The sequence below is a fragment of the Gavia stellata genome, chromosome 7 (assembly GCF_030936135.1).
Source record: "Gavia stellata isolate bGavSte3 chromosome 7, bGavSte3.hap2, whole genome shotgun sequence".
NCBI classification, from domain to species: Eukaryota; Metazoa; Chordata; class Aves; order Gaviiformes; family Gaviidae; genus Gavia; species Gavia stellata.
In genome coordinates, this window is record NC_082600.1 from 44,226,432 (window position 1) to 44,252,957 (window position 26,526).

General features: G+C 51.5%; 1 protein-coding gene across 3 annotated transcripts in view; it reads left to right on the forward strand.

The window, feature by feature from the left end:
* CREB3L1 (cAMP responsive element binding protein 3 like 1) overlaps positions 1 to 26,526 on the forward strand; it is a 46,321-nt gene that overhangs the window by 16,793 nt on the left and 3,002 nt on the right. The window contains exons 2-10 of one of the 3 annotated variants that reach the window (XM_059819366.1): positions 7,879 to 8,107; positions 12,908 to 13,068; positions 14,740 to 14,818; positions 15,756 to 15,916; positions 16,529 to 16,678; positions 17,388 to 17,446; positions 19,346 to 19,414; positions 21,807 to 21,906; positions 25,975 to 26,095. In XM_059819366.1, the coding sequence (XP_059675349.1) occupies positions 7,879 to 8,107; positions 12,908 to 13,068; positions 14,740 to 14,818; positions 15,756 to 15,916; positions 16,529 to 16,678; positions 17,388 to 17,446; positions 19,346 to 19,414; positions 21,807 to 21,906; positions 25,975 to 26,095 (1,129 nt within the window). Of the gene's footprint in view, positions 1 to 7,878; positions 8,108 to 12,907; positions 13,069 to 14,739; positions 14,819 to 15,755; positions 15,917 to 16,528; positions 16,679 to 17,387; positions 17,447 to 19,345; positions 19,415 to 21,806; positions 21,907 to 25,974; positions 26,096 to 26,526 lie in introns of those variants that run through there. The other 2 variants (XM_059819367.1, XM_059819368.1) reach the window with 2 other exon arrangements.

Genomic DNA, 26,526 nt, shown 5'->3' on the forward strand with positions numbered 1-26,526 from the left:
CCACACCACTGTGGCCACACCATGATGCCACTTGTCTTTTGATTCGTATCACCCGGGGCTCTGCCCTGTTCCGCAGTCATTCCCCTTGCAGGGTGCTTCCAGTCCCTCCAACATCACAGCTGCCTGCACCGGCTGCTAATCCCATTTATGCTGAGCACACCAAATCCAGGTGTGGGTACACCCGTGTCCGTGACTCTTCTGCCACTGCAGCGTGTGCCTTCGGTGCCTCCTTCAGTGTCTTCCTTTCAGGGGCAAAAACATTTAAGTTAAGGACTTCACTCGCCCACTCCCCCCCGCGCTTGGGTGCCTCTCAAGATTCCTCCCCAATGAACGGCAGGCTCGCAAAGTCTGAGCCGGGTATTGCAATCACGGCCACAAAATTTGGATGCGGTCTGTGTTGCGCGTGTGTTTTTAACAACATCACCCATTCTGTCAGCTGACATCCCAGCGGGGCTGGGATTTGATGGGGGGGACGGACCACAAAACCTTTATGCCTGCCACGGAGGTTACTGTAAACCGTGGGAGCAGTATGTACCCCGAACGATGTCCTCTGAGGCACTCATGAAGACATCCCAGGATGAGAAAGAGCCATGAAGGGGCAAAGGAGAGGCCTATCTCGAGAGGCAGAGCCGCGGGGGGGGGGGGGGGGGGGGCGGGAGGGGGGCTGCGCCCCCCTCCCGCCCCCGCCCCCCGCGGGCTCTGCCCCTCGTCCTCAGCGTCCCCTCCGGCCTCAGCGTCCAGCCGAGCCGTGCAGCAGCCCGGCACCGCCGGGGACAAGGCCGCAGCGGGTACCCGGCGGAGCAGGGTCGTGAGGCGCGACGGACCGCGGGCCGCTCCGTCCTAACCCTGCACTCCTCCCGCCCGCCTCGCGCGGCTCCGCTGGCAGCCGCCTCCCATTGGCCGCCGCTCGGCGGCGTCGGCCAATAGGCGGCCGCCGCTGCTGCCGGCCGTTGGAAGCGTGCCGGGGAGACCGTTAACGGTCGGCGGTGAGGGAGGGGCGGGTGGTTGGCCGTACCCGCCGGCCGCCCCTCATGCCCGGGGGTAGCGGGGACGAGCTGGGCGCCCCGCTCACCCGGGAGCCTCGAGCCGTTCCGCCTGAGGGGGTGGCGGGGGGGGTGAAGCGGCTGCGGGCAGCCAGGGCCCGGGCGGGGAGCTGGGCGGCCCGGATCGCTGCAGCTCCCTCGCTTCAGGGTAGCGCCTTGCCTTGGCACCGCTCCCTCAATCGCCTTCCCCTGATTGTGTCTTGAGCCTGTGTCGTCCCTCCTAGGTCTTGTGGCGCCTAGCGCTGGAAATTGTAAATCCAGGTCCTTGGCAGGGGTGCGCGGTGGAAGGAGGTTTCCACAGCCAGCTGTGCCTGAGCCTTGCTGGGACCTTGCAAGGCACTGGGGACATGGCTGCTGCTGCGGCCGGGGAGCAACGGCTTGTAGCACCTTTGGTCTGAGCGGCTGCAGTCCCTGCAGGGAGGGAGCTGATGGCACAGCTCGCCGGGGGGAAGCAGGTCACCTGCTTTGCTTTCAGCGACCCTAACCCCCCTTCTTTCTGTCATTCTGCGTTATTCTACAGGCAGCAATAAATTCTCGGCCCGGTTCCAGATCAGGTTCAGTCAAACCCTCTGCCACTTGGAGGCTGGGTGTCAGGGAAGCGTTTGGTTTGCCGTCCAGTCCGAGGTCATGATGCTGCAAATGATCGTGGGTGACTTGGGCATTGCCAGCAGTCTCTGAGAAAGACTTGAGAGGTGCTGCTGGTTGGGATGCTGTCCTGCTGCTGGACGGGAATAGCAGTGGGGTTTGCAGATGGTTTGTTCTGAAGTGTTTCAGCTGTGCCATGCAGCGAAGCAGGAACAGCAAGGGGGTAGCAGGCCAGTGGCAAGCTATCCAGGCAGACCAGGGGCCTGGGCAGACCAGGCATGGAGCAGCAGGCAGCTGCAGTACATGAGGCAAGAGACCAAGAGCAACACATGTCAGGGCGAAGGGGCACCAGAGGGGTTTGAGAGCCAAGAGGTGGCTGGATGATCACTTGTGCCCCTTGGGGTGCAGATGCACCGACTGTGAGGAGAACTGTGCGCAGCATCTGTCCATCCTGCCTGGATCTCGTTAGCGCTGTCAAGACCTTCACTTTCGTAAGGTCTAAAATTCATTGCATTTTAAAGAGAGCAGAAGGACTGTCTGGAGTGTACGGGCTCTTCTTTCCTGGAATGTAAAGGAAACCTCGGTTGTGAAGCTGGAGTGCAGGGGGCTTCATTCCTTAGTGAAAGCAGAGAAGGGAAATGCAGATGTCACAGCTGGGACAGGAGATTTATCTTGGCAAGCAAAGAGGAAAAATACTTTCAAAAAGAAAAGAGAAAACTTAGAAGAATCCCCTCCCCATGTGCACTGCCTGCCAGCACGAGCAGAACCTCCAACCTGCAAAGGCCCTTCGTCTCCTGGGCCTGGGCTGCCGCCCAGCTGGATTAGCCCCTCGCCGCTTTCTCTTTGGAGCGAGACCGTTGTGGTGGGAGCAGGGAGGCTGTGAGAACCAGGCTGATCCTGCAGGGAGATTGTCTCCACACAACTTAGCTGGAGGTGGGAAGGGGAAAGTCACAGTCAAAGGATGGAAGCATGAAAGGGAAAGGGAGGGGCAGATGCAGCCGGGGTGACCACAGAGGAGAAGTGGATCCAGGGAGAGGACACCGTCCCCTCCTCAGCCATGCGTGGTGCCACTGGGCTACAAGAGTGGCACCTCCAGGCATCCTCTGCACAGCCGGGTGGAGGAAAAGACTTAATGCCTCTGTCTCTGCTTGTGGCCCCCAGAGGCCTAACACCGGCTCTGGGTGGGGGGAAATAGAGAGCTTGCATTTGGATGTCTGGATGCCTTACATTAGCTCCCAAGATAACTGTTGTACAACAGGAAAGGGTGTTCAAATGAGAAGTGCACGCACGCACATACAGTGTGCTATTTAGACAACCCTAAGCATGAGGTCAGGGTGAAAACATGTGGTGGAAATATGTTTGGAAGAGTCAGTGCCTATGTCGGTCACCAGGAGTGGGAGGGAGCAGGAGCCAGCAGCTGACAGATTCGCACTCTCTCCCCACGGCTGAGGTGGCCTCAGCCCGAGCAGATTCTCCTGTGGCACCAGAGCAGCTTAAGGCTCTCTGTTGGGCCTGGAGATGTGGTGGCCATTGCCTCCCCTGTACCTGTGCACGCTGGCTCATCCCCTTTGGGCGCTGCCTCCCCGTCCTCCCAGAACCGCGGTGGGGGGACAGGCAGCCAGAAACCGGGCTTGGATCAGGAAATCCAGCACATCCTCGCCATTGCGTTTCTGTCCCTTGGCTGCCCCCTCCCTGACCGCTCACTGGTAATACAGCTTTGGAAACACATCTCGTGCTATTTCTTGGCTTTGGAGCATAGTTAGAAGGAGAAGGAAGGAGGGTGTGAAAGGGAGGGGGAGATAGCAGGAGCGAATAATGCAAAATGAGACTGTGCTGTGAGGTTTGTATCCCATCTGGAAGCTGTTTTCCCCCAGTACACTTCACACCCGCTCCCTCTGGGCCAGGATGGTAAGGATCACGTTCCCCAGTTGACTGGTCCCCCTTGCTCCAGCTGGGCCCATCTGCCTGAAAGCTACTTGAGATATCTTAAAGGAGAATCTCAGCAAAGTTGCAGAGTCCTTCACTGTCACAATTAGAAATTCTTGGCCAATTCCCTGAGGAGCGGGAGCTGGCTGATGTCAGCCTGGCTGGAAGGTGCTCTCGAGGAGAGAGTCTGGGCCTTGAAGAGGCTGTGAGAGGATGAGCCTGCTCTGCTCGTGCATCTGTGTACATCCCACCTTCTTTCATGTCCGAGTCCTGTGGACTCTGTCTCGGACCTTCCACCAATACATGCCTCTGGTCTGCTGAGATCTTCGTTGCCATGGCATCAGCAAAAGTCTTTCCAAAGCCCACCACGGTCATTTCATTTAGCGGCAGCACATGCAGGTATTCAGCTGTGCTGGTCCCAGTCGGGGTGGGAGGGGAGGGCTAGTGGCTGCCCAGCACCTCCTTTGGCATATGACCTTCCAGCCAGGATAAAGCTACTGTCTGTTTGGTCAAGTGGTAAACCTGCTTCTGTTTACCGCTCAGGAACTCTGAGCACTGACCCTGCCATGCTCTGCCATGATCCGCACAGCCCTGAGACACCGCACCCTGCGACCTGCAGTTCCCCGGAGCCTGCTCTCTCACATGCATTAAGGAAGAGTACAGCTGAAGCCTTCTCTGAGTTTTGCCAGATAGGTGCAGCTCCCGCAATGAGGCTGGGTGGGACAGAGTTTGCATATTCTGGGTTAGCAGGCTCGATCTAAACTGATTAGCAGTGGTTTTGATGGCATCTATCCAAACTAAGCTCTGAGCTGTTCCTCACTATGCCCATCATAGTTGGGTCTGGACAAGAGGACACTTTTTCCTGTTACCGTGTGGTTGCATGCATGGCTGACTTTACTCATCCAAAATCTGACTTGAAGTTAACAATACCTGTTGGTGTCAGCAGAGAACAGAGCCAACCCAGGAGACACACACAGCAGTCTTCCTGGCACGTGGTGGCTTAGCTTCCTGCTTGTCCTGTAGTCTCCGTTGTAGATATAGCCAGCTACAAAGCCATGTTGTTATCTTTGTTTGCTTTACCCTTCCTTCTTCTGCTTTCCTCTGCCTCTTGCCACCGCCTTTGAGTGAAATAGCAATCTCCAGCTCTGTGACAGTTCTGGGTCCTCTCTCTCTTTGAGGGTATCTGATCCTTGGTCCCCTTTCTGATAATAACCGTAGTTACTCCCAATCTCATAGGCTAGCTCCCTTCTCTGCATCGTCTGTGTCTGGAGATGTTGGACTGCTATATGTATGACTGGTGAGAGCTGAAAGGGGGCTGCTTTGATGAGAAGGCTTTGCCAGTATTTAGTTGTGCTGGAGGATAAGATCCAGGAGCCCAGAGATGGGTACATTCCCCAGCGTATCCGGATCCCCAGGGAGTGTGTGAGTTTCATTCTCTGCTTATCACCCATGTTTTTCTCATACTGTGCAGTAGGTTTCTGTCTCTTGGGAGAGAATGGGTGCTTGGGGACCTGAACTCCTGTATCTCTGGGAGAACAGTGTTGCCTTCATCCTCACGTCCAAGCAGCGAGGTCCTCCAGCAAGCCTGCTGTGTGGTGTCTAAAAGAAGAACCAGAAATCTGCAATTACTCCTGCCAATGTTGGTGACCGTGTTAAGGCTCTGACACTCACCCCCTTGCACTCATTACTCATCTCTCACTCCTCAGCCACTGCTGGGGAGATTTTTTGGTTTCAGAATAAAACCAGAGGCACATCTCTGCCTCTTCCCTCCGGGTAGATTTGTCCTACAATGGGAAGACTGTTGACTGACCAAGAGATCCTTGTTCTAAGCGTGGGTGGGAGGCCACTAAAAGACAGTGTGTGGAACTACTGCATAAATGCATCTTCCTGACCCTCTTCACTCCCACCTCTGCCTTTGTTAATGCACAGTTGTGAAAGAAATTTGAAGCCTGTGGCAGAGTTGCAGACAGCTCTCCCTGCAGCTGTCCGTCCAGCCCTGCTTCTCTTCCAGGGTTACATGGTGGTTCTAGTTTTGATGGTTACAACAGTATATATTATTTGAGTGCCTATATATTATTTGAGTGTTGGATCCCAGCTCTGCTGTGCTGTTGCGGTGCGTTGGCAGCCAGAACTCTGAATCCCTTCACTTTTCTGCGGTTACGTTCTGACCCTTACCGTAAGGCTATCGTGTTCATATCCTGTGTTTGCTTGTGTTGTTTAGAGGAAGGAAGACAAGGAACAGCTGTTACATGAGCAGGCACTCTCTGGGGTTAATGCTCAGGACTCCGAACTCTTTACCTCTTCATGCTGTAGGGTAGGACAAAACCTGGTTTTCCAGTGCCTTTTAGATAAATATCTAACCCAGTTCCATCTGCTGACTCAGCTCCCTCTAAAGAACGGTTATGCTCAGCACAGATGGGAGGTGTTTTCTGTCGCTTGATTCAAGTGCAGAAATGCTTCTAGGCAACTTGGAAATGGCTGGGTCGATTTTACCAAGCTATCCCGCCAACTTGGCTTCCAGTATGGGAACAAGTGGAGAAAACTTCAGCCCAGACGTCCCAGGGAGGCCCTCAACACCGGGATAAATCTGGTGGCATCAGTGTGCCTTCTCCACCTTACCTGCACACGCAGTTTATGCCCTCCCAGGGGAGCCTCGGATGGTGGTGTGTCAGGCTGTCACTCCAGGCAGTGGAGGACAGGACAGGACAAATGGGAAGGAAGTGAAGGGAGAGAAACCTTATGTCAGGCAGAATGTAGGCAGCAGGGACTCCCCCCCGATTTCCAGCATGCTCTGTGGGCTTCTGAGTTTTTTAATTGAGTGGCTGAGGCTTGATGTTGGAGGGTGAAGGGCGCTGGCATGTTGGAGATTGCTGCAGCTCACCATCTCCCTCCCCAACTTGGTGGGAAGCCTGGGTCTGTTCAGCCGGAGCCTGCTTCACTCCCCAGCCTCACCCCAACCCTCTGACAGCCAGCGTAATGTTGACAGAGTGATATTGTGCTCAGATAAAACAAATATACCTTCCTGTAGGAACAGGAACCCGCAGGCTCTTGCATCCGGGGTCCTCTGGCCAACTCCTCCCTCAGTCCTAGGGCTGGGGAAAGGAAGGACTGCATGCACCCCATGCTGCTGTAGGAGCCAGGCTCTTTCCTGAGCTCAGCTCTCACACTGAAATTCATTGGCATTCATGTCTCTACTCTAGGACCTGCGTGCTCTCTCCCACTTTCTCTCATCCGTACCCTGTTGCTCTTGGTACTTCAACATGCAGCTTTCAATGCCTTTCTGCCCACCCAGATGCTTTTCCAGGCAGGGGGGGACCCAGTCTGACTCTGCTGAGCTCTCTCCAGTTCATTTAAGTTACACAGTTCCGTCTGTGTAATATAGTCACTTGAATGTATCTGTCTTTTCTTTCCTCTCCCTGAGCCAGAAGCCTCAATCTGCCAACAAATGGGATAATTTTTCAGCTGGTGTTTGGCAACCATCATTTTTCTCCATGCCCAACCAATGCTTTGTTGTAGCAAATGGAAAAGTTAGTGATTTGACTTCTGAATAGGAGGATATGCCTCAAAGGAAACAGGTTCTCTGTAGCATCAGGAGCCCAGCTCTGCAGCAGCACTGGCCAGATTTACTGACTGTTACTGGAATGATTAGTGGAATGATTGTTTGTTGTTAACAGCCCATCTGTAGTGTTTAAACTTCATCAGGGAGCAGAATTTCACAGGCATTATCTGGCTGGAGGACAGCCTCATATGGTCCACAGAGGGGCTGTGAAATCCCCAAGGAAATTAAATACAACAGGGGGCCTTCCTGTTATGTTGATCCAACTGATCTTTTTTCCTCTGATAGAAATCAGCAGCTGGCTTGATGTTCTCTGGGGCATCAGAGTGCCTATTGCTGCTGGCAGAGAACATGAGAAAGTGTCTGTCACCGAGTACAGGTGCTGAAGACCGTGATTTTCTGCCACACTTGCATTTTGTCATCACAGGGATTTCTTGCCTTGTGCTCTATTCAGCTCGTTGTCACAGTGAGATGATGCTAGGAAGCCGAAGATAGGTACCCACAGAGGAAGGGGGAGATGTGAGAATTGAGAAGAGTTTCGTGAGTGTTTGTGGCGTAGATAAACAGGCAGAGAAGATGTACAGCACCATGGCCCTTTCTATCTTAATTCAAGGTGTTTTTATCAAACTGGTGCAGGCAAGGGATAGGAACTGCTTTTTCCTATCCAAAAAGGGTTATTGCTGAGGTTTGGCTCTCAGAGCAGGGGAAGGCTCTCAGATCCCTCTTGGAGTTGACACTAACGCTTTCTCTCCCTTTGTCTTGCCTCAGCATTTCTCAGAGAACCTGGATCACTTCTCCGACAACATGGAGGATTTCTCCAACGACCTCTTCAGCAGTTTCTTCGATGACCCAGTACTGGCTGAGAAGAACCCGCTGCTGGACATGGACCTGGATCCACCCACTCCAGGCATCCAGGCAGAGCACAGCTACTCGCTCAGTGGAGACTCTGCTCCCCAGAGCCCCCTCGTGCCTGTCAAGACTGAAGATAACGCTAACGGTGAGCATGAGACGTGCACACTGCACAGCTTCGGGCACATCTGTTAGCAGAGGCTCTGGCTAGCTTCCATATATAAGGACAAACTGGCTATTCCTTGGGCTTGCAGATGCCTAATCCCGGGAAGAATTTGATCTGCCGTTGTCAAATACAGCCCGCATTTTTTTCCTGCAGTTTGTGCTCTGACAGTCACATTGCCGGGCTGTTATTTATGAGGACGATAATTGGTTGTGGGTCCGCGTGCTGCCAGCTTCTGGCAAGCAATAGGCAATGTTTCTTTAGGACCCTGCAAACCTGGGTGTGGATGCCCTGGATCCAGGTCTGTTTTGGCATCAGGCAGCGGCGTTTTGGCTTGAATATAGGAAGCATGAGTCTCTGGCTGCAACCGGTGCTGGTACATGTGGAAAGCTAAGTGGCTTCTTTACCAGCAGATCTTTTAGCAGGAGACAGAGAGGAACAGTCATTTCAAAACCTATTTTTAAAACAATTCGTTTCAGGATAATTTATGGTGGCTGGATATTTTTAGAGCTGTCCTTGCAGAGAGTCCTGTAATTTGTGGGACTGTGTGGGTGTCCCAACAGCTGATGGACACCAGGCTGCCTGAAAAAGCAGTGGCACAGGCTCAGTATACACAGAAGAAAGCCATTCCTTTGAGCAAGAGCGAGACCTGGGACAGAGGCTTTCCTCTCATGGCCGGGAATGATCCCAGCTCTCTGGTACAAACACCAAGGCAGGAGGAGAGGAGCTGGCCTCCGCTGCCGCTTTGGTCCCTGCAAAGGGTGCAGCCATCAGTGCCATGTTCCTTAGGGGCCTCTCAGAGAGGTGCTGGGAGAGAGGCTCATGGCAGGCCAAGCAAGCTCTGCCTTAGTATCAAAAAAGCGTTCCATTTACATTTCTTTTTCCTTAGCTTTAACGCCGGTACAGTCTTGGAGGGCAGTCAACCCAAAGAGGCAACCAGGCGACTAACAAAAAACAAACCAGCATGAGCGCATAGACACATCTTTATTTTGCCCCTGCAAATGAATAGGAGGAGATGAGGCTTGGGAATGAGAGAAGCAAAAAGCGTGAGTTTGTAGAAAGCAGTGAAATGAAGTCTGCCTGCATGAAGTTACCTCAGGGACTCCTCTCTGAGACACTTGTCACCACGTCTGCTCCTCTCCTCTGTGTCTGGACATGCCCCTACTTCAGCAGCAGTGTCGCCAAGGCAAGACCATGACTCTCCCGAATGGAGTGTGACACTGATCCTTGGGCAGAGGCCAGCACAGGGTGTACAGCGCATAACCCAGGAGAGCTTGAGATGGACCTGGTACTTGCTCTCTGAGACTGCAGATCAGCTCTATGCAGGGAGTAAGGCCTAGTATTGATGTGGCAGGAACAGGGGTATCTATGCACCCGGTCCTGCAGTGGGATAATTCAACCCATCTTTCCAGGGCTATCTTGGCTCGTAATTGGATGTGAGTCATATTCCAGTGTAGCCCTGAGTCAGGTCCAGTATTTGCAACACTGTGCAGTCCTTTTGGCACAGCTCCATCCAGTCTCAGTCCTTTTAGACATTCACTTCAAATTAATTACCCAGGAATGGCTTTTCTTTAACATTAAGCAAGCTCTGCTTGGTCTGCAGAGCTCCACAGGAATGCCCAGGCTCTGTATAGTCTTGGAGCTGGCTGAGGCTTGCTATTTATCAGCTTTCTCCCAGCTTTTCTGCAGATCTCCAAAACATTTCCAAATCCTGCCCCTTCCCACATGGTTCCCACTAACACAGGTCAGCTAGGGCAAGCCGCTGGGTGCATTGTGACCCTGCTTATCAGTGGAGTCTGCTTTCCAGATGGTTTGCACATGCAGACTGGCTGCTCCGGTTCTCAGTACCAGCCCTCAGTTCTGCAGGGCGTGATTTGATGCCAGGAGCAGGGGGAGCCAGGGTTGTGCAGAACAGTGGGTGCTGGACCAGCCTCAGGCTAGTGCTCGCACTCCTGTAAAGGTCCTGCTTCCTCACTGCTCTTTGTCTCACCTCCTCAACCCAGGGCAGCTGTGGATATCTTTCAGCTGTACTTCTTCCCATGATGTACAGAGTATCTAGAGCAGAGGATACGCTTCCTAGCATGCCTCACCCAGCAACATACAGTGAAATCTGCAGTGGTTACAGACTGGCCATACCTCTGGAATGTCCTCTGAGGCAGCAGAACATAGATGTGTCCACACAAAATGCCTTCTCCTCAGTCCCTCATTGACTCTCTGATGGCTTATGTGTTTCTGATTCTGTAACCCAATCGCTCCCCAGATAAATCTCCGAGGGTGGGAAAGACAGCAGGGTCAGAATGTAGACAGGAAATGGGAGGACAGCACGTACTTATTTGCGTGTCTGCTCCTTGGACTGTCTGGACTGACAGCACTGGGGGCTGCTCTCTTGCTGAGTCAAGTCTGAACAGGGAGAGCCCTTGGTGGTCTGCTCTCCCTTGTCTGGTAACTTGCTTCAGCAGCAGCCCTCCCAGACAGAGGATGCCCCACGCCTCTGAGAAAAAGAGAAATGCAGAGCTTTGCAACAGAAAGGGAGGGCGAGGAAGATGAGGCTTAAAAGCACAGTAAGGCAACTTCAGATTAGCCGGTGGGCAAAACCTTCCCATAGTGGGCACAGTGAAACTGTAGAAGAGATTTGATGTGGAAAGCTGTGGATTCTTCATCACTTTGCAGAGGGGTAAGATCAAGTCAGACAACCATGTCAGGACTGACACAGGTTTAGCTGAACTTGCCTAGAGCGGTGGGATAGACTGGAAGACCTCTCAAGGTCTCTCATCTCTGTGACAGGCTGTGGTCAGTCAGAAGATTTCAGTCCAAGTTTTCTGGCTGCAGACACTTGTGGCTGTGTAACGCCTTGCCTCCTTCCATCAGAAAGGGCTTGTTTGCATACCAGGGGTAACTGGGACTTCACTACCAGCTGTGGGTTTGGTGTCCTTAGCAGGACAGAGAAAACGCAATTCAGTCTGTGTTTGCTCAGCAGCCTCTCCGTTGTCACGGCTGTGCAGTGCACCCCTGCCTGAGATGCTGCCTGACAACGTTGGCCCTGCTGCATTGTGGGAAGCTCTAGGAAGCAATCCAGCAGCACAGAGAGCAGCCTGCACAGCTGATTGATAGGCACACGGAGCAGCCACAGCAACTTGTGTCTGGGCTTGAAGATGTCCAGTCACACAAGGAGCTGGAAGGAATGAGCCTTTGCTAGAGAGACCTATCTATGCAGCAAAATAAGAGGTGCCAAACCCAAAACAGGAAGACAATGTGTTCCACTGGCAAGGGTAACACTGTGTTAACTGATAGAATTCTTGCCCAAGCTTTAACACCACTGTGTCCATCCAAAAGCAAGAGGCAGGATTCTGCCCTGTCCTCTCCTGAGGGCAACAGAGCCTGAGTTGGGAAAAGATGACATTAGGCCACCTTTAAGTTTAGTTCAGATGGCAGCTCCAACGTGAACAGCGGCTTGCTTGTACCCTTCTTTGTGCAAGCTTTTCTAGAGCTGAGAAGGACCTTTCTCCGCTCATGTCTTGCGAGTATATCTTCTAGACTGAGACCTGCACTGTAGAGCTGCTTTGGGCAGCAGACAGCTAGGCAACACCCCTGGATCTGTAAGTGCTGTATGCAGAGAGCAGTGTAGAGGGGTCAGGGAGTGAACCCGACTGTGGCCTCTTGTTGAGCCAACTGGGGCACTGTCTGGTGACACGCTTAGTCTGTCCTGTGTTAAGACAAATGCGTTTCTGGTTGTCAGATAAAAAGGGGAAGGGATGAGGATCAGGGAGGAGGATGCAGGCTCCAGGCCAGCTAGGAGTAGCTTTTTGGCAGGCTGAAGTGTTTGAAGAGCAATGAGCGGACCAAAACTTCAGAGCAGAGCCCAGGCAGCTCTCCTGCCTAGCAGTTTTTTTTCCCCATCTGAGCTGCAGCTTATCCACCACTGCCTGAATCCCAGCTCCTCGGATCTCTGCTTCCAGTGACAAGCCAGGCTCACGCCACAGACGTGCATGGGACAGAGCAGGCAGGGGGTGAGGGGAGCATCCCCACACAGCTCCATTCAGTTCTCTTCAGACACTTCCTTTCCCTTGCTGCTGCTTCGGTCCCTGCCAGCAATGGCAGCAGGGTATGGCTGTAGGCAGCAGTCCCCCTGAGCAGGGCGGGGTGGAGGAGGGAGCCTCAGAGGTGAGACTGAGGGGAGCAGCAGTGGGAGCAGCCTCACAGGCAGGTGCCACATTGGACTTCCTTCCACAGAAATGGACCTTCCTCCTCTCCTGCCATGCAACAAAGCTCTGGTACTTAGCACACCATTGGTGGGAGGCCAAAGCAGCACATACAGCTGCCTGTCAGCCTTTCACTGTCATCGTGCTTGCCCTCTCGCCAGCTCTCTAGCACAGAGATGGTGCTGTCCTTGGTAACGCACCTGGCAGTTCCGTGATGCTGGCCATGCTGCCTAAGGAGCAACAGCCCAGCATCCTCCTCTCACTGAGCTCTAAATATAAATAAGCTCCAGAGGACAAGAGCGAGACTCACTGGGGGAAGAAACCCCGTAGCTGTCCTCCAGTGCTCGGGCTGCACAGTCAGAGCAGAGCAGAGACACAATCCCTCTAGCTCTGTCCTGTCTGCTCCCCGCACGCTGGGGGTTCATTCCCTTTTGTGCTCTGTTGTGGGCCTGCACATGCTTGTGTGGTGACAGTGCTAAACTTGGAAAGGCAGCCTCCCCAGACAGGGGGAAGCTGTCTGCATGGATTTTTTTTTTTCTTGTCCTGTTCTTGCTGGAGTTTGACTCTCACGTTGTGCATGTTTCAGAGCTGGAGAATGGAGTGTGGTCGCTGGGGCCCAAGCTCTGCTCCATCATGGTGAAACAGGAACAGAACCTGGCTCTAGACCTGCCTGAGTCCCAGCTAGCTGCCAGCTCCATACCAGTGCTGAACCTCAACCCTCTGCAGAGACTGCCAGTCCCGGAGGAGGTGAGCCCATCTAAGATTCATCGGGAACCTGGGCTCTCACACAGCGGCACCCCTGGTGATGCGGACCCAGCCATGTGACTGCAGGGTGCTGCTAGGTGATTTAGCCACTGGATTGACAGGAGAAGGTGATACAAAGCCCAGATACTGCATTTTTTCATTCTCCTCTTGAAATGGCAGTCAGAGGAGCCACACATCTGATGCCAGCTAGAACTGTGTTCTTGATTCCTGTAGTGAAGCTACAAGACAGCTTATCCTTCCAGGAAAAAAGATGGAAGGAGGGTTTTCTCCAACATAGGAAGCTTTACCATCTCGGTTAAATACAAGCGTGTTTCCTTGGCACAAAAGCCAAAGGCTTTTAAGCCTGCACGTGCTGGAGGCCTGTCCCCTCCAATCTGCCAGTATTTCTATAGCCACTCTTGGCTTATTTTCATTCTTGGAAGAACAGTGTCAATTAATGTGATGCCAATGACCCCACTACTCATGAATGTAGACCCCTCCTCTGCCACTGTCTTTTTCACGGCCTTGGGCCTCTCACTTTTTTCAGCTGCTCACTGGAAATGGAAGTCCCACTCCAGGTCCTGCTTGCTTTTTCCTATGAAGCAGCAGGAATTATTATTTCTAAGAAACAAGGGGCCAAGTCTTTTGGTCATATCTAAGTTCTTAAGAAGTCTGTTTGTCTGAAGGAGGCTCACTTATGCCACTGGTACGTGGCTGTAAGTTGGAGGCTCAGTTCGGATGGCCTTGAGTCCAGCCATGTTGGATGGGAAGGTTTGAGCAGTCTCATACAGACCTTGGCTATCTTGTAGCAGCTCAGTAGATAACAGTAGAGCATCTCTGGGGTTCATTTCCTTTCTTCACTCATGCTGAGCATCTTCCCATTTAAACAACCATCCAAAACAAATGGGTACTTGCAGCCAAAACTGTGCACAAACTTACTCCATTATTTACACAGCTTGAACTCGCTGTGCCCTCGAAGCTCTGCTGTGTATGCTCAGCAGCCATACCATGGTGCTCTCTCAGCTGTGTTTACAGTCTGGAGGAGTTTGCAATGTGTCTGTTTAGTGTAAAAACTCCCCCATCCTATGGTGGGCTGGGGGCTGGCAAGCCAGGGAGCTGAGGGGCAGCATAGCCCAGATGGGAATAAATCAACTCTTTATTTAACTCTCAGTCCCCTCCGATTGGAAACAGCTGCCCAGTGGCCCTGGTGAAAATCATGTGAGCAGGACGGGGGTTTGTTCTGTTTCTGTTTCTGTACAGCCTCTATACTCCCATTTCTAATGAAGGCACATCGAAGAGGGACTTCCCATGGTAATGCAGAGGTTGGCTTAAATTGCACTGTCTGGGTCTAGCAAGGGAAGAATTGCCAAGGATAAAAGTCAGCTCCCTTTTGGAGGTACTCAGTGCACGGCTTGGCAGCATATCCATCTGCCACTGCCTCTTCCTCTGCAAACATATGTTTGCAGTCTGTGTGCCCAGCGACACAGACTTCAGGGGGCTTATGTTTGGACTCGGGGTTTCTGTTATGTGTGGTGAGAGGTTACTTTAGGGCAGAGCTGTGAGATGGGGCAGTACAGAGAGCAGGGGAGTAGCGGCTATGAACAGAACTGGTGAGAGCCCTCTGGCCAGGGGAGGTGGTAGCACCCTAGAGCTCTTTCTGCTTCTTTTCCACAGACTCCCATAGAAATGACTCCAGCACCTGTGATCAAAGCTGAACCCAAAGAGGTGAACCAGTTTCTAAATGTACCTACAGGTAAGAAGATGATAGAATTTGCTCGTTGACTTACATCCCTCTATATTACTCAGATATAGATCATTACTATACAGGGAGGAAAGACAACACCTGAGAGCAGAGCCATGCATACAAGATAATACTGGGGCACAGACCAATAAAGGAGTGAGCGCTGCACTGTTCCAACTCAGATCAGTGTCTGGACCAGGAGCCACGCACAGGATTGTTCAGACAGGGACTCCCAGGCGAAACAGGCTACCTCAGAGTTGGAAATATGCAAGAGTGCCTTTAAAATACTCAGAGGGACTGTAGTGTTATCCAAAACCAACCATCCAAAAGTCAGGAAATTCAGGATCCAGTTTAATTTGAAAGAAACCCAAGCATCTGAAAATCTGGCGATGCACAAATGAAAGCACTACAGGAACTCCCACTGCCGCAGAGAGACATTCCTTAGGCATATTCCCACCTCCATTAAGGCCCCCAGGGCTCTCCAGTACAAAGTGGGGACAGTTTTCAAGTGCTTGGCAACCCACTGAGTGACCGGATCCCCTTTGGATCAAGTGTGCTGGCAAGTGTGTGAGCCCTGTGGTGCTTTTGGAAGAGCTCTTCTCTTACAGAGCTTCCTGTACTTGTGAACAGGCTATGGAGCAAAACATCACGGGCTTTGTACTCCATTTTGGTTGACACCGGAGTACCTTTGTAAATACCTTCAGTGTCTTGGCAAAGCTTCTGCCAGCTCTCTGACTCCTGTAGTTCCTAGTTTAGCACATTTGAGGTCGCCTCATCTCTGCCTTGGGCAGTGCTCATTCCAGCCTTGTTCTCAGACCCACCCCATCTTGTGAGACTCATCACCCTCTCCTTTCAGTCCTGTGTTATGGCAGTGCCTTTTCCTGTTGCTACTATGCCTGTACCAAAAGGCTGACATGAAAGCCATTGACTTGATCTCCTTATTTCTCAGTAGATGACCTGGTGCAGATGCCTCCAACTCCACCCAGCAGCCATGGCAGTGACAGCGACGGATCCCAGAGCCCACGGTCCCTGCCTCCCTCCAGCCCAGCCCGACCTGCTGCTCGCTCTTCTACTGCCATCTCCTCCTCACCTCTCCTCACAGCACCACACGTAAGGAGGCAGCAGGACATCACTGGGACACAGGGCTCTTTGGTACTCAGAGGGAGCTGGAGGCTTCCTGAGGCTCATGTGGGGGATCCTGCCCTTGTTAAGGCCTCCAAACTGAAATGCTCTGGCAAGGCAATGTGATGTCCTAGCACAGGGTTGTGGGGACAGCATGGTGTGCACACGAGTGATGAGAGGTGCAATGAGTCTTGCACAATGCCTACCAGCAGCTATTTTGTTTTAGCAAGTACCATCTTTCACCTCATACTTTGGGAAGTGGCCTATACACTGGAGGACTTTCTGAGGAGGTTAGTGGAAGAGAAAGAAATAACCGAGAATTCCTGTAATCAGACTCTTTTTTAACCGTTGCCCCAAAGTTCTTTGGTGGGGTCCTGCAGTGCAAGTGTATAGCCAGCTTCACCACGAAGGAGCAGATGCCCTCCCAAGTAAAAGAGGAAGGCAGCTGCTGAGCTGTGCTCCCAGGATCAGGTTGAGAGCAGGAAAGAGCACTGCCCTGCACCTATTTGTACTGAGCCCCTAGCTGCTCTTCAGGTCTTTAAGGGGGATCACTGGGGTAGAACTCCTTGCTGACGCTGACGGCTGCTCTCTGTGTTTCAGAAGTTACAAGGGACCTCTGGCCCTCTGCTCTTGACTGAAGAGGAGAAACGCACCTTGATTGCTGAGGGCTACCCCATTCCTACCAAGCTGCCCCTCACCAAAGCAGAGGAAAAAGCACTGAAGAGGGTCAGGAGGAAAATCAAGAACAAGGTGACTGTTGCAAAAAACGTAACTGTGCAGTTACCATAATTCCAAAGCATCCTCAGCTGACCAATGCTATAGTTACCCTTGCCTCCTCAGCTGCAGTGCAGCTCAGAAAAGGTGGGGTCCTGCCTTTGGTGCACTGGCAGGAGCCTCCCAACCCACAGAAATGGTGTCATGGGGTATCTCTGCATGAATGTTGTGCATGCAGCATATCTGGGGAGTGTGGCTTCCAGCCCAGCTCCTGGGATTGTATGGCCTGTGATGGGGTGCATAAGCTAAGGCATGACGGATCAGACAAACCAGCCTGGTCAGGCCTTGCTGTGGGGCCAGGGTAATGACAGCCATTGCATGGTGCGGGATGGGTGATGCAGGGAGCTCATGAGCCAGGCAGAGGCTGTGAGACTTTAGACCGTGATTAGAAAGCATCCCGTGGGAGAAATGATGAGACCCTGAATTAGTCACCCAGTGACTCAGAAGTGGGCTGGGGCAGAATCTGCCCAGATGGCCACAGCATGTACCCATGTGAGTCAGAGGACTTCAAAGCAACCCTAAAGATGCTCTCAGCAGCAAGGGGGTCAGGCATACTGCAACAAATGGAAGGCAACTTCCCTGCTTACGTTTAGGGTGCTGTGTGTGCAGGGAACAGACGAGATGAGGGAGCCACAAAGATAAGCTTATGATACTGACTCCTCTCTGATGGCTGCCCCCCTCACAGATCTCAGCTCAGGAGAGTCGCCGGAAGAAGAAAGAATACGTGGAGTGTCTAGAGAAAAAGTAAGTTTCTTCTTCTCAGTCTTACCTTTGAAAAAGGAGCCCTGTCCATACACAGCCCCCCTTTCTAGTGCTTTTGTCTCTGAATTGCTCAGAGAGTACAATTCCTTGCAAGGTTGGCTGCGCAGAAGTTTGGTTTGGGATCCTGCCCCTACTCCCCTCCCTCCTAGAAATCCTCTTGCAGGATAAAGATTGCTCTAGAAGCCTTGTGTTTCCAACTGCTTAGTTTGGCTGGTCCCCTGCAGAACACAGGACATTTTGGCTGCCAACAAGGTGGGATTTTGGACAAGAGTCATTTTTCCCCACTAGAAGTTGCTTCTATTTTGTCTGTCCCATAAGCAACAGGCCCTCTGAGGGCACTGACCATGGCTTTTTCCCCTCTCTTCCCATGAGGGTGGGCACACAAGCATTTGATAGCAAGAAAAACCTTGCACTACAGTTATTCCCCACACTCCCCCCGCCCCCCTTCCACCGTTCCCTGCATGAGCTTTGTTTTTATCCTTGCAACCCTGAGGTCCTGCATGTATGGCAGGCCTAAACCTAAAGTGACATCACATGACACTGACAGTAGAAAACAGCTCTTGAGGGCCTGACACTGTGACCCCCTCTGTACCAGCAGCCCCTGATGGGCATTCCCAGGAAAAGAAGAATGCTGAGATCCAGGTGCATATTCACATTTCTGTTTAAATACCATCTTCTTCTGTTATTAACACCACCTGAGATCAGCGAAATGGAAAAAAACAACCCCCAAACCCAACCTTAATTAACTCTTCTCCCTGATGCTATTTGTTTATGTTCTCTAAGTGCATAGAAATGCTGAATGAAAACAGATGACTCAAGGCACCTTCAAGTTCTCATGACCTTCCATAAGCAGCAGCTCGGCGTGCATGTGTGTGTCCAGGCATCAGAGCACATCACCTCCAGCTAATGTCCCACACTGACACCCAGATCCTTCAAGCCAGGGCTGGGGACTTGTCTGGCCTAGCTCAAGTGGCAGGTTGAGGGCTTTCTGCTGGGGCCTTTTCCCCAGACGTGGCTGTGGTGCCTGTACATACTCAGCGGTTTGTTACGCTAGTGTGTTGCTGTGACAGATGGCTTTCAAACAATGCCAGGTTTAAATGTGAACCAAAAGCAGCATTCAGTGAATTTTTTTAATGCAACAACTCTTTGGTCAACTTGGCTTTCTGTAAGAGCTGGTTTGTCAAAACCTGTACTTGGGCTCCTCACCATTCAGTTTGACACCTTTGCTGCAAGCCCAGTTTTTACACGGAACGCCTGGTTCGGAGCCTGTGCTGGAAACCTTTAGCAGAATCAGGCTGTGTCCCTGGCCTGCCTTCCTCCGGGCCTGGAGACATTCATTCCCCTTCCCTCGTCCCAAGTACAGCCTAACCACTTTCCTTTCCGCAGTGGGAGGGAGCCTGCAGGTTCTCTGCTGCCCTCCAGTGCCTGCCGTCCGACCGGGCCCGGCGCTCCCACACTACTGCCTGGGTTTCGTTCACCAGGCACAGCCGGGGCAGATTCCCAGTCTGAGTGGGAGAGCTTGGAATTTGTCCCCCTGTTCCTTTTCCATGCTCCTTAGGGGGTTTGGAAGTGATGGAAATGCCTGCGTAACTTTGGGTCTATCCTGACTTGACCTGCGTGGAAGCGGGTGCTACTGGCTCTCCCAGTCCTCGGGACAGCCTGACCTGGGAAATGTCACATGTAACTGTCCACCTGTAATCTCACCCCTGGTCCGCTGGGGCTGACTCCAGCCAGACGGGCGAGGGCCATCTGGCTCCAGGACCATATCTGCAGGTGATGGATGGGGCCACTGAGCTTCCACACCCCGAGAGAGGCAAGGACTACATTTGCTTTATCTGTCTGGCCTTTGTAACTAACCAGCTATGGGTTTTATTCCCGCAGGGTTGAGACATACACAACAGAAAACAATGAACTCTGGAAAAAAGTGGAGACCTTAGAAAACGCGAACAGGTAAGAGGGGCTAGACCTGACCCTCTGTGGGTAGGGCAGGATGGGAAGCCAGGGGAGTGCTGGTGCAGGGGGTGAGAAGAGAAAGGCAGGCTCGCCCAGCTCCTGGCAGGACGGGCGCTGCTTGGCCAGGCGCTGGTTTTCGGCCCGTGGCAGCAGAGAGGCAGCTGGGTTTGGTTAGTGAGCCTGGAATGTTTATGTTGGGACGGCCAGGCTGCGCCGCAGTGAGGGGAGGGAAGGAAGGCTCATTTCTTACATCTCTCCCTCCTTCTCCCTGCAGCCCTTTGGGCTCATGCTGCCCTCCCCATTGCCCTCCAGGCCTCTGGCTGTCTCCAGGGCAGCTGCGCTGAGGGAGACCCCTCACACCAGGCTCTCATACCCACTGTTTCTACTCTTGGGAGGAATACAAGGCCCTGGGTGTAATGTGGCTGTTTCAGGACTCTCTTGAGAAAGAGCTGAACAGACTTGGTGAATACAGGGAAAGCCCATTTCTCTAATAAAGGTAGAGATGCCATCTCCCACCAAATCCAGGGCAACTCCCTGTGCATGTGGTACCCCAGCCCTTGCCCTGCCTCTTCCCCTTGCAAAACAAGCCTGAAGGATCTCCCTTCCATCTGCTGCTGCTGCTGCTGCTCACCTGAAAGAAGCACGCTGCTCCCACAGCCCCAAAGCAGGCCCCTGGCTCCCCCGCCCAAGAATCTGGTGGGCGCTGGTGCTCCTAATACACAGAGCGGGCCGACTGATCACCAGGGGAATTTGCTTCCTTGGAAGCAAATAATGAAGACTTCCCATCCCTGCAGTGGGGATGGGCAGCACGAGCTGGAGGAGGGCCCAGCTCTGCTCCCTCTTACTGGGTGCACTAGGTGTGAGCAACGGCAGGGTCAGCTGCAGGGCTGTTGAGGGGTTAGCTCATTTCTGTAGCGCTGTTTGTATCACCCCCAGCTCGAATTGAAGGGGAGAAGTGCAGCCAGAGAGCCAGTCCCCCCACCCACACCTCTGCTGCCACTACAGCTCATGGAGAACTCCTTGAGGCTCTGCCGCACTCCTTCCTCCCATCCATGGCACGAGTTCTGTGGCCCTGGCTTCCAGGCCAGCTGCTGGTGCCAGCACCAGGGACTGTCAGGCGTGGTCTGGCTGAGGTGTGCGAGTGGCCGGAGCCTCCCATCTGCCAGAGACACGGCCGCCCAGCTGCTCTCATCCACAGGGCACAGCCGGCCACCCGGCCTCGCTGGGAGTGCAGGCAGCCCTTGCTGCTGAAAAAGCATGAGCCCCACCCTGCAAAATCAGGAGATTGGTCTAAAAGCCAGGAGATTTTTTTTTTTTTTCAAAATACACATTGTGTTCTTTCTAATTGGGTTTGGTTTTTGAGCACTGCCAGTGGGACGCTCTGTGCTTCTCTCCACATGTACAAGGAGCAGAAGAGGATTTGGAAAGAGATAAAGCTGGGATTCTCCTGCAATCTCCTGGCTCCAGGACCTGGCATTTTATAAAAGCTCAAACATATTTGTGTAAAACAGTCAGTGCTCCCAGGGGGAAACACTCAGTAGTCTGCATTTCAGTAATTTGCAGCCCTTGGGAACCATGTGCTCTGTAGTCTCCCTCATTGTGGGTTTCTTCACCAGCCCAGTGAAGGGTTTGGTGGCTCTTAGTAACACACCTACCACTGTTCTGTGCTTATGTGTGCCAATGCCTGTGTTCAGTTAAATGGGGCAGAGAGACCTTAGCACGTGTTCCAGCCGGAGCAGCCAGCGAATGAATTAATTGCTGAAATCAAGATTTGGCTTTGCCCACATCCCTCTGCAGAGTTTGCCAAGACTGAAGAAGCTGGAGGGGATCAAAACTGTTTTTTGTTTCTCTCTCCACCATATGGTTCGGGGCACAGGTCAAGCTGCAGAGCGTGTGTCTCTGAGTGAAGTGGGAGCAGGCTGGCCTGTGCTCAATGTCTGACCTGACTACACAGTTCAGCCCCCATCCCAGAGCTTGGTTTTCATGGTAGCCCGCCTCTCCATTGCTCTGGGAGATGACTGGCTGTGCCTTGAGGCACCCAGAACTCCTAAATGAGTGGGACATTCCTAACGGTGGGTAGTTGCAGTGAAGGTTGTGGTGGGTCTACCGGTGAGGAGACTGAGGGAAGGTGCTGCAGGGGGTTACCACAGCGTAATGGCACCTTGGGGCTGTACCTCCCACCGTGCCTGCACACTTTATATCTCAAACTCACCCTTTCATGTTTCGTGCTTCCCAAGCCTGTTTGGTCAGAGAAATTGGGCAAGATACAGCAAGGGGGAGATAGTTGTTTTCACAAGAAGGGAAAATCAGGGGTAGTGGTATTCTTGCATCACTTTTACTGGCTGTTACCTCCTTATCAAGTTTTGATTTGGGTTGTTTCCTATCCTAGGACTCTGCTCCAGCAGTTACAGAAGCTGCAGGCTCTGGTAGCTGGGAAAGTCTCCAGACCTTACAAAATGGCTTCCACGCAGACTGGGACCTGCCTAATGGTATGAGCTTCATTTCCATCTTCCTTATTGGCCATGCTTCACCAGACAGCTTTGTCCATTGCCTGTCTCTGCCCTCTTACCTGCTGCCCAACTGTGTTGCCAGTTAAATCTGCTCTCTCCTCTTCTGTTAGAGCCACCAGAAGTGGGCCCTTGGTCATACATACATTGGTAATGTCGGTTGTTCATGCAACAGCATTAGAATAATTCCTGCATTTTCACTGTCTTGTTCTTTGGCCAAAACAGCACTTTCTTTGCTTTTCATTAGCTATCGGGCATTCAGCAAAAATCTTCAATGAGCTTCCATCATAATGGGTAGAGTTTTCTTTTGCTGAATTGGTAATGCTTAATGTTTAACTCAGCAGGGCAGACGAACAGTTCAAGAATTCCTTCCAGTGGGCATTACCTTGTGTTTATCAGCAAGAAATGGCATCTGTTCTTGCTACAGGCAAGCACATCAGGCTTTGTTAAATTCAGCTGTAATTCTCTTCGTTTGCCCTTTTGACTAACCAAAATGATTCGGGGCTGGCTGTTGGTTTTAGTAATCCCTGTTTGCCTCTCATTTCTCATAGTGGAGGATCATGGTTAAGCAATATTGGCTTCACTGTGGAGCTTTGGGGCATGCCAGTGTGTGGCCGTAAATAAAGTCAATTGCTTATTCTTCATCTCATTTTTTGCCAGGGGGAAAGTTTCTGATCCATGATAAAAATATAACCTTCAACCCTGTGATGTCTTTGCAGGATTGTCCTAGTAGCTGCTTGAGACAAATTTGTCAAAGTTAGTTATCTGTATCTAGTTATCACTTCTGTACTGTTAACAGTTATGAAATAAAAACAGATGATGAGGTGCTTGCCCCACTTTCTCAGCATCCTCAGTGTCCTGAGGGGTTGTTTTTCACTCTTGGTTCAATCCGTTTCCTTGGTTCCATATCCCCTGCTCTGTAATTTCTAGCACTTTCTCCTTTCAAAATCTGCTCAACCTTTTGCTACTCTTTGCTGCCCCCGTGTCAGACCAGATTTTAATGACTGACTGTCTTTTCTGTTGGCTGCTCTGTGGCTTCATTCCCACGTTCTTTCCACATCTTCGGGTGTGACCCAGCTGGGCCCAGTGACTCATTGCTCCTTAATGCAGCAGCTCATCAGAGCGCCCCTGGCTCCAGCAATTCTTCATCACTACTACCTGGAATGAGCAAGTCCAGGAGAGGTGCCTTCCAGACATCCCCTGTACTATAGGCTGATAAAATACCTAATTTAGCTTCCAAACGACGTCTTATCTCTCCTTGCTGCTCCCTTGGTTCCACAGCATCCCAGCCCACACACCAACTCTCTCAGGCTTCCTCACTTTGAAGCATTTCAAGAATTTGTAATTTGCTTTTCTGTCTTTGGCCAGTTCCTCTCACAGGCCTCCGAGTTCCCATTTTCCATTTTCAAATACAGCACTCCTTATCATGACAGATATGTAGAATCATCATGCCTTGCAGCATGGGAGTGGAGCAGTGTACCCTTCTTTTTTAGCCCTGTGTGTCATTCCTGCTGGATATTTGTCCAGTTAGTTCTTGAAGGCTTCCAGTGATGAGCCTCCTCAGGCAAACCATTCCAGTGCTTTGTTATCTTCCCCAGATAAAGCTTTCTTGCTATCTCATCTCAATCTTCCTTGCAATCTCATCTCAATCTTCCTTGCAACAGCTTAAGCCTATTACAACTTCTGCCCACTGTAAGCAAGATCAGTTTACCCTCCCTTTGTGCAGCTGCATTTTACCTATTTGAAAACTATTGTTTTCAAGCAACTCCCTTCAGTCTGCTCTGCTAAATCACCATGATTTCTTCAGTCTTCCCTTGTAGGCTATGTTATTGAATCACTGCTTGTTCCCAGAGCTCTCTTCCAGACTCTCTCCAATTGCCCCGCATCTTTTTGGAAGTATGGGGCCCAAAGCTGGACACAGTGTTCCACCTGAAGGCCAGTACAAAGCCAGCCAGGAAGCCTGTTCATACTGCCCGGGCTGAGATTTACCCTTTGCAAAGTGACACCAACTTGTGCCCACCTTGTGCTCCAATTTAACTCCCAGATCCTCTTCTGTAGAACAGCTGCCTGGCCACGTAGTCACTGACGTGTTTCCTCTGTTAATCAGTCCTGCTACTTCTCAGGTCTCAGCGGGTCTTGGCATTTGATCTGCCCACTGTTCTCATGGACCACTTCTCCCCATGGTCAAGATGATTCTGAATTTGAATCCTGACCAAAAGCCAGTCTGCTTGTAGTCTCTCCCATCTGCAGATTTGATACAGTCCATCATCCAAGTCAAGCTTAAAAATGTTGACTGTTGCCAGAGCCATAACAGATCTCTCTGCTACTCCATCTGCTACTTCTTCCCAGTTTGACAGTGAACCATTTGATAGCTACACTCTCAGGATGTCTTTTTTTGATTAATTTTGCCTCCACCTTCCCAGCTGGTTTTGTAGTAGTTTCCTCTACCTTCGTTTCCCTTGCTTTTTAAGAGGTCAGAATGGTGAGATGGTCAAAAGCTGCAAGATGAATGGTGCTCAGAATCAAACCAAGAGTTATTGTTATGAAGTGTTACAGAGTTTGAACTAGAAAAGAATCAGAGCATCAATCAGAGTTAACCTGAAACAAAACAGAGTAAAAACAATGCTGCTTTGCAAAGCTTCAGTTGAAAGCCATGTTAAAGCAAGATGTTAAGTACACTGCTCTCTCCCAGCCCATAAAGCCTGTTTTGTTTTAGAAAAGAACAGGCTTCACTGGGCTGGCTCCCCTTTCTGGAAGTTGTGTGTTTGGTTGTGATAATTCCAAGCAACATCTATTCAGAATTTATTTTTTCCCCTGTTCTTGTGGAATAAGGATTCTAAATGCCTTGTGTGCCTGATACGATGTGCTTAGACAGTGTCTATGCTGCCCACATTTAATTTCCTTACTTTAAAACTAGCCATGAAGAGTCTGGACAATTAAAAGTCCTCTTTACATAGCATAGTATCCCTGTGCTATTACTTGATCTTCCACATCTCCTGGAATCCACTGGTAGTCAAAATTAACTTAATGTACCAGTTCTGTGCGTTACTTAAGTATGGCTATTCTGAAATAGGTGGCTATTCTGAAAAGCAGTTAAGCAATTGCTGGCTGTCCCTGCAGGTGTCCCTACAGGTCAAACTTTGCTAGATTATACATAGGTAGTAGAAATCACCAACAGATGCATTGCCTCTTTGACGTGCCCAGTCACGAGCTGGCAGCAGCTAGTTACATACCACCCATGGCACATAGGTATTCAGGTAATAAGGATTTGGCTCTGTATCATTTCCCATGTGTCCCCTCTTGCTCTGTACTGGTAGTTCCCTAAGCTCTATAGAGTGCCTTATGATCGGCACTGGCATCTCACTCTGAAGCTTTACTATTATGGCAGAATTTAGAGAGAAGTGCAGACTTACCAGAGGGGGATTTCCAGGGAGCTTTCATTTGCCTCTCTCCTTTTATCAGACTGGTTTGTCTGACAGCAGAAGGCACAGACACATGGTCCTGCATATGTGCATGCCAAGCATACATTTAACCCTTTCCTTGGTCTCTCCACCCTTGCTATCAGGTATTAGGCGGCTGCAGTTCTGCTGTTACTTCTGTCCTCGTGTGGACAGTAACTTCACTATGCTATGTGCTGTGGTACCTCACAGATTTCTCCCAGTGAGCTTGCTTTCTTACAGCCCACTACAGCTTCTACTGAGCCGATTGTCACGTTCCCTTTGGTCAAGGCAGAGTTCATCCCTTCTGTTGAGTCTCCCTCTTTCTCAACTTGTTCTCCAGCTATGCCTTCCACCCTCTCTCATCAACTGGATGGGGAAGTTCTCACCATTGAACCAGAAATACTTCAAATAAAGCAACACGAGGAAGCTTCTGACTGCCCTTCTTAGATTTGCAGCAGAGATTAGCAGAGCCAGCCCCTTCCCTCCCTGGGGGACCACAGCAACCCAGTTGTCAGCCTGACCGCATGTTCTCACACAGCCTCATGTATGTGTGCTGCGGGGGGAGTGTTTTCTCATGCTAGTGGCAGTAACTCTGTGCTGATCTCTCTAGGTGCTGGCACTCTGCTTCGTTCTGATCCTGGGATCCCTGATGCCCTGTCTCCCTGAGTTCTCTTCAGCATCACAGACAGTGAAAGCAACACCAGCACCAGACATTTACACAACTAGTAAGAGTGAGTCTAACATGGTTCCTCCATTTCACCCTGTCAAACCATTTCCAGCTCTTCTCTCAACACTCCCGGTTCAGGGGCAGCGTCCTCCCCTCAGAGCCTATCCCATATGCTGGGGCTCTGGCAACGGGAGCTTCCTGGCCTGTCAGTGGTACAAACTCTGATAACAGCACCTTGTTTGGGCCTATTATCGTTCTCTGCTAACCATTGTCCCAAAACATGACAAGTATCAAAGGAAGGAACATGAGGGAAAAGTCCCAGGGCAGACTGTCTTCTGAAGAGGCTGTTGTGTGTGGGGGGCATTTGCCTCCTGAAGCTGGGGTGAGTGGGGTATCCTGCAGAGCAGGCGTCCTGCACAGTTACATGTGGACAAGGCCATAGCTGGGTGAGCATGTGCTGAAACTACCACCGTGACCCACACCCATTGCAAGAGA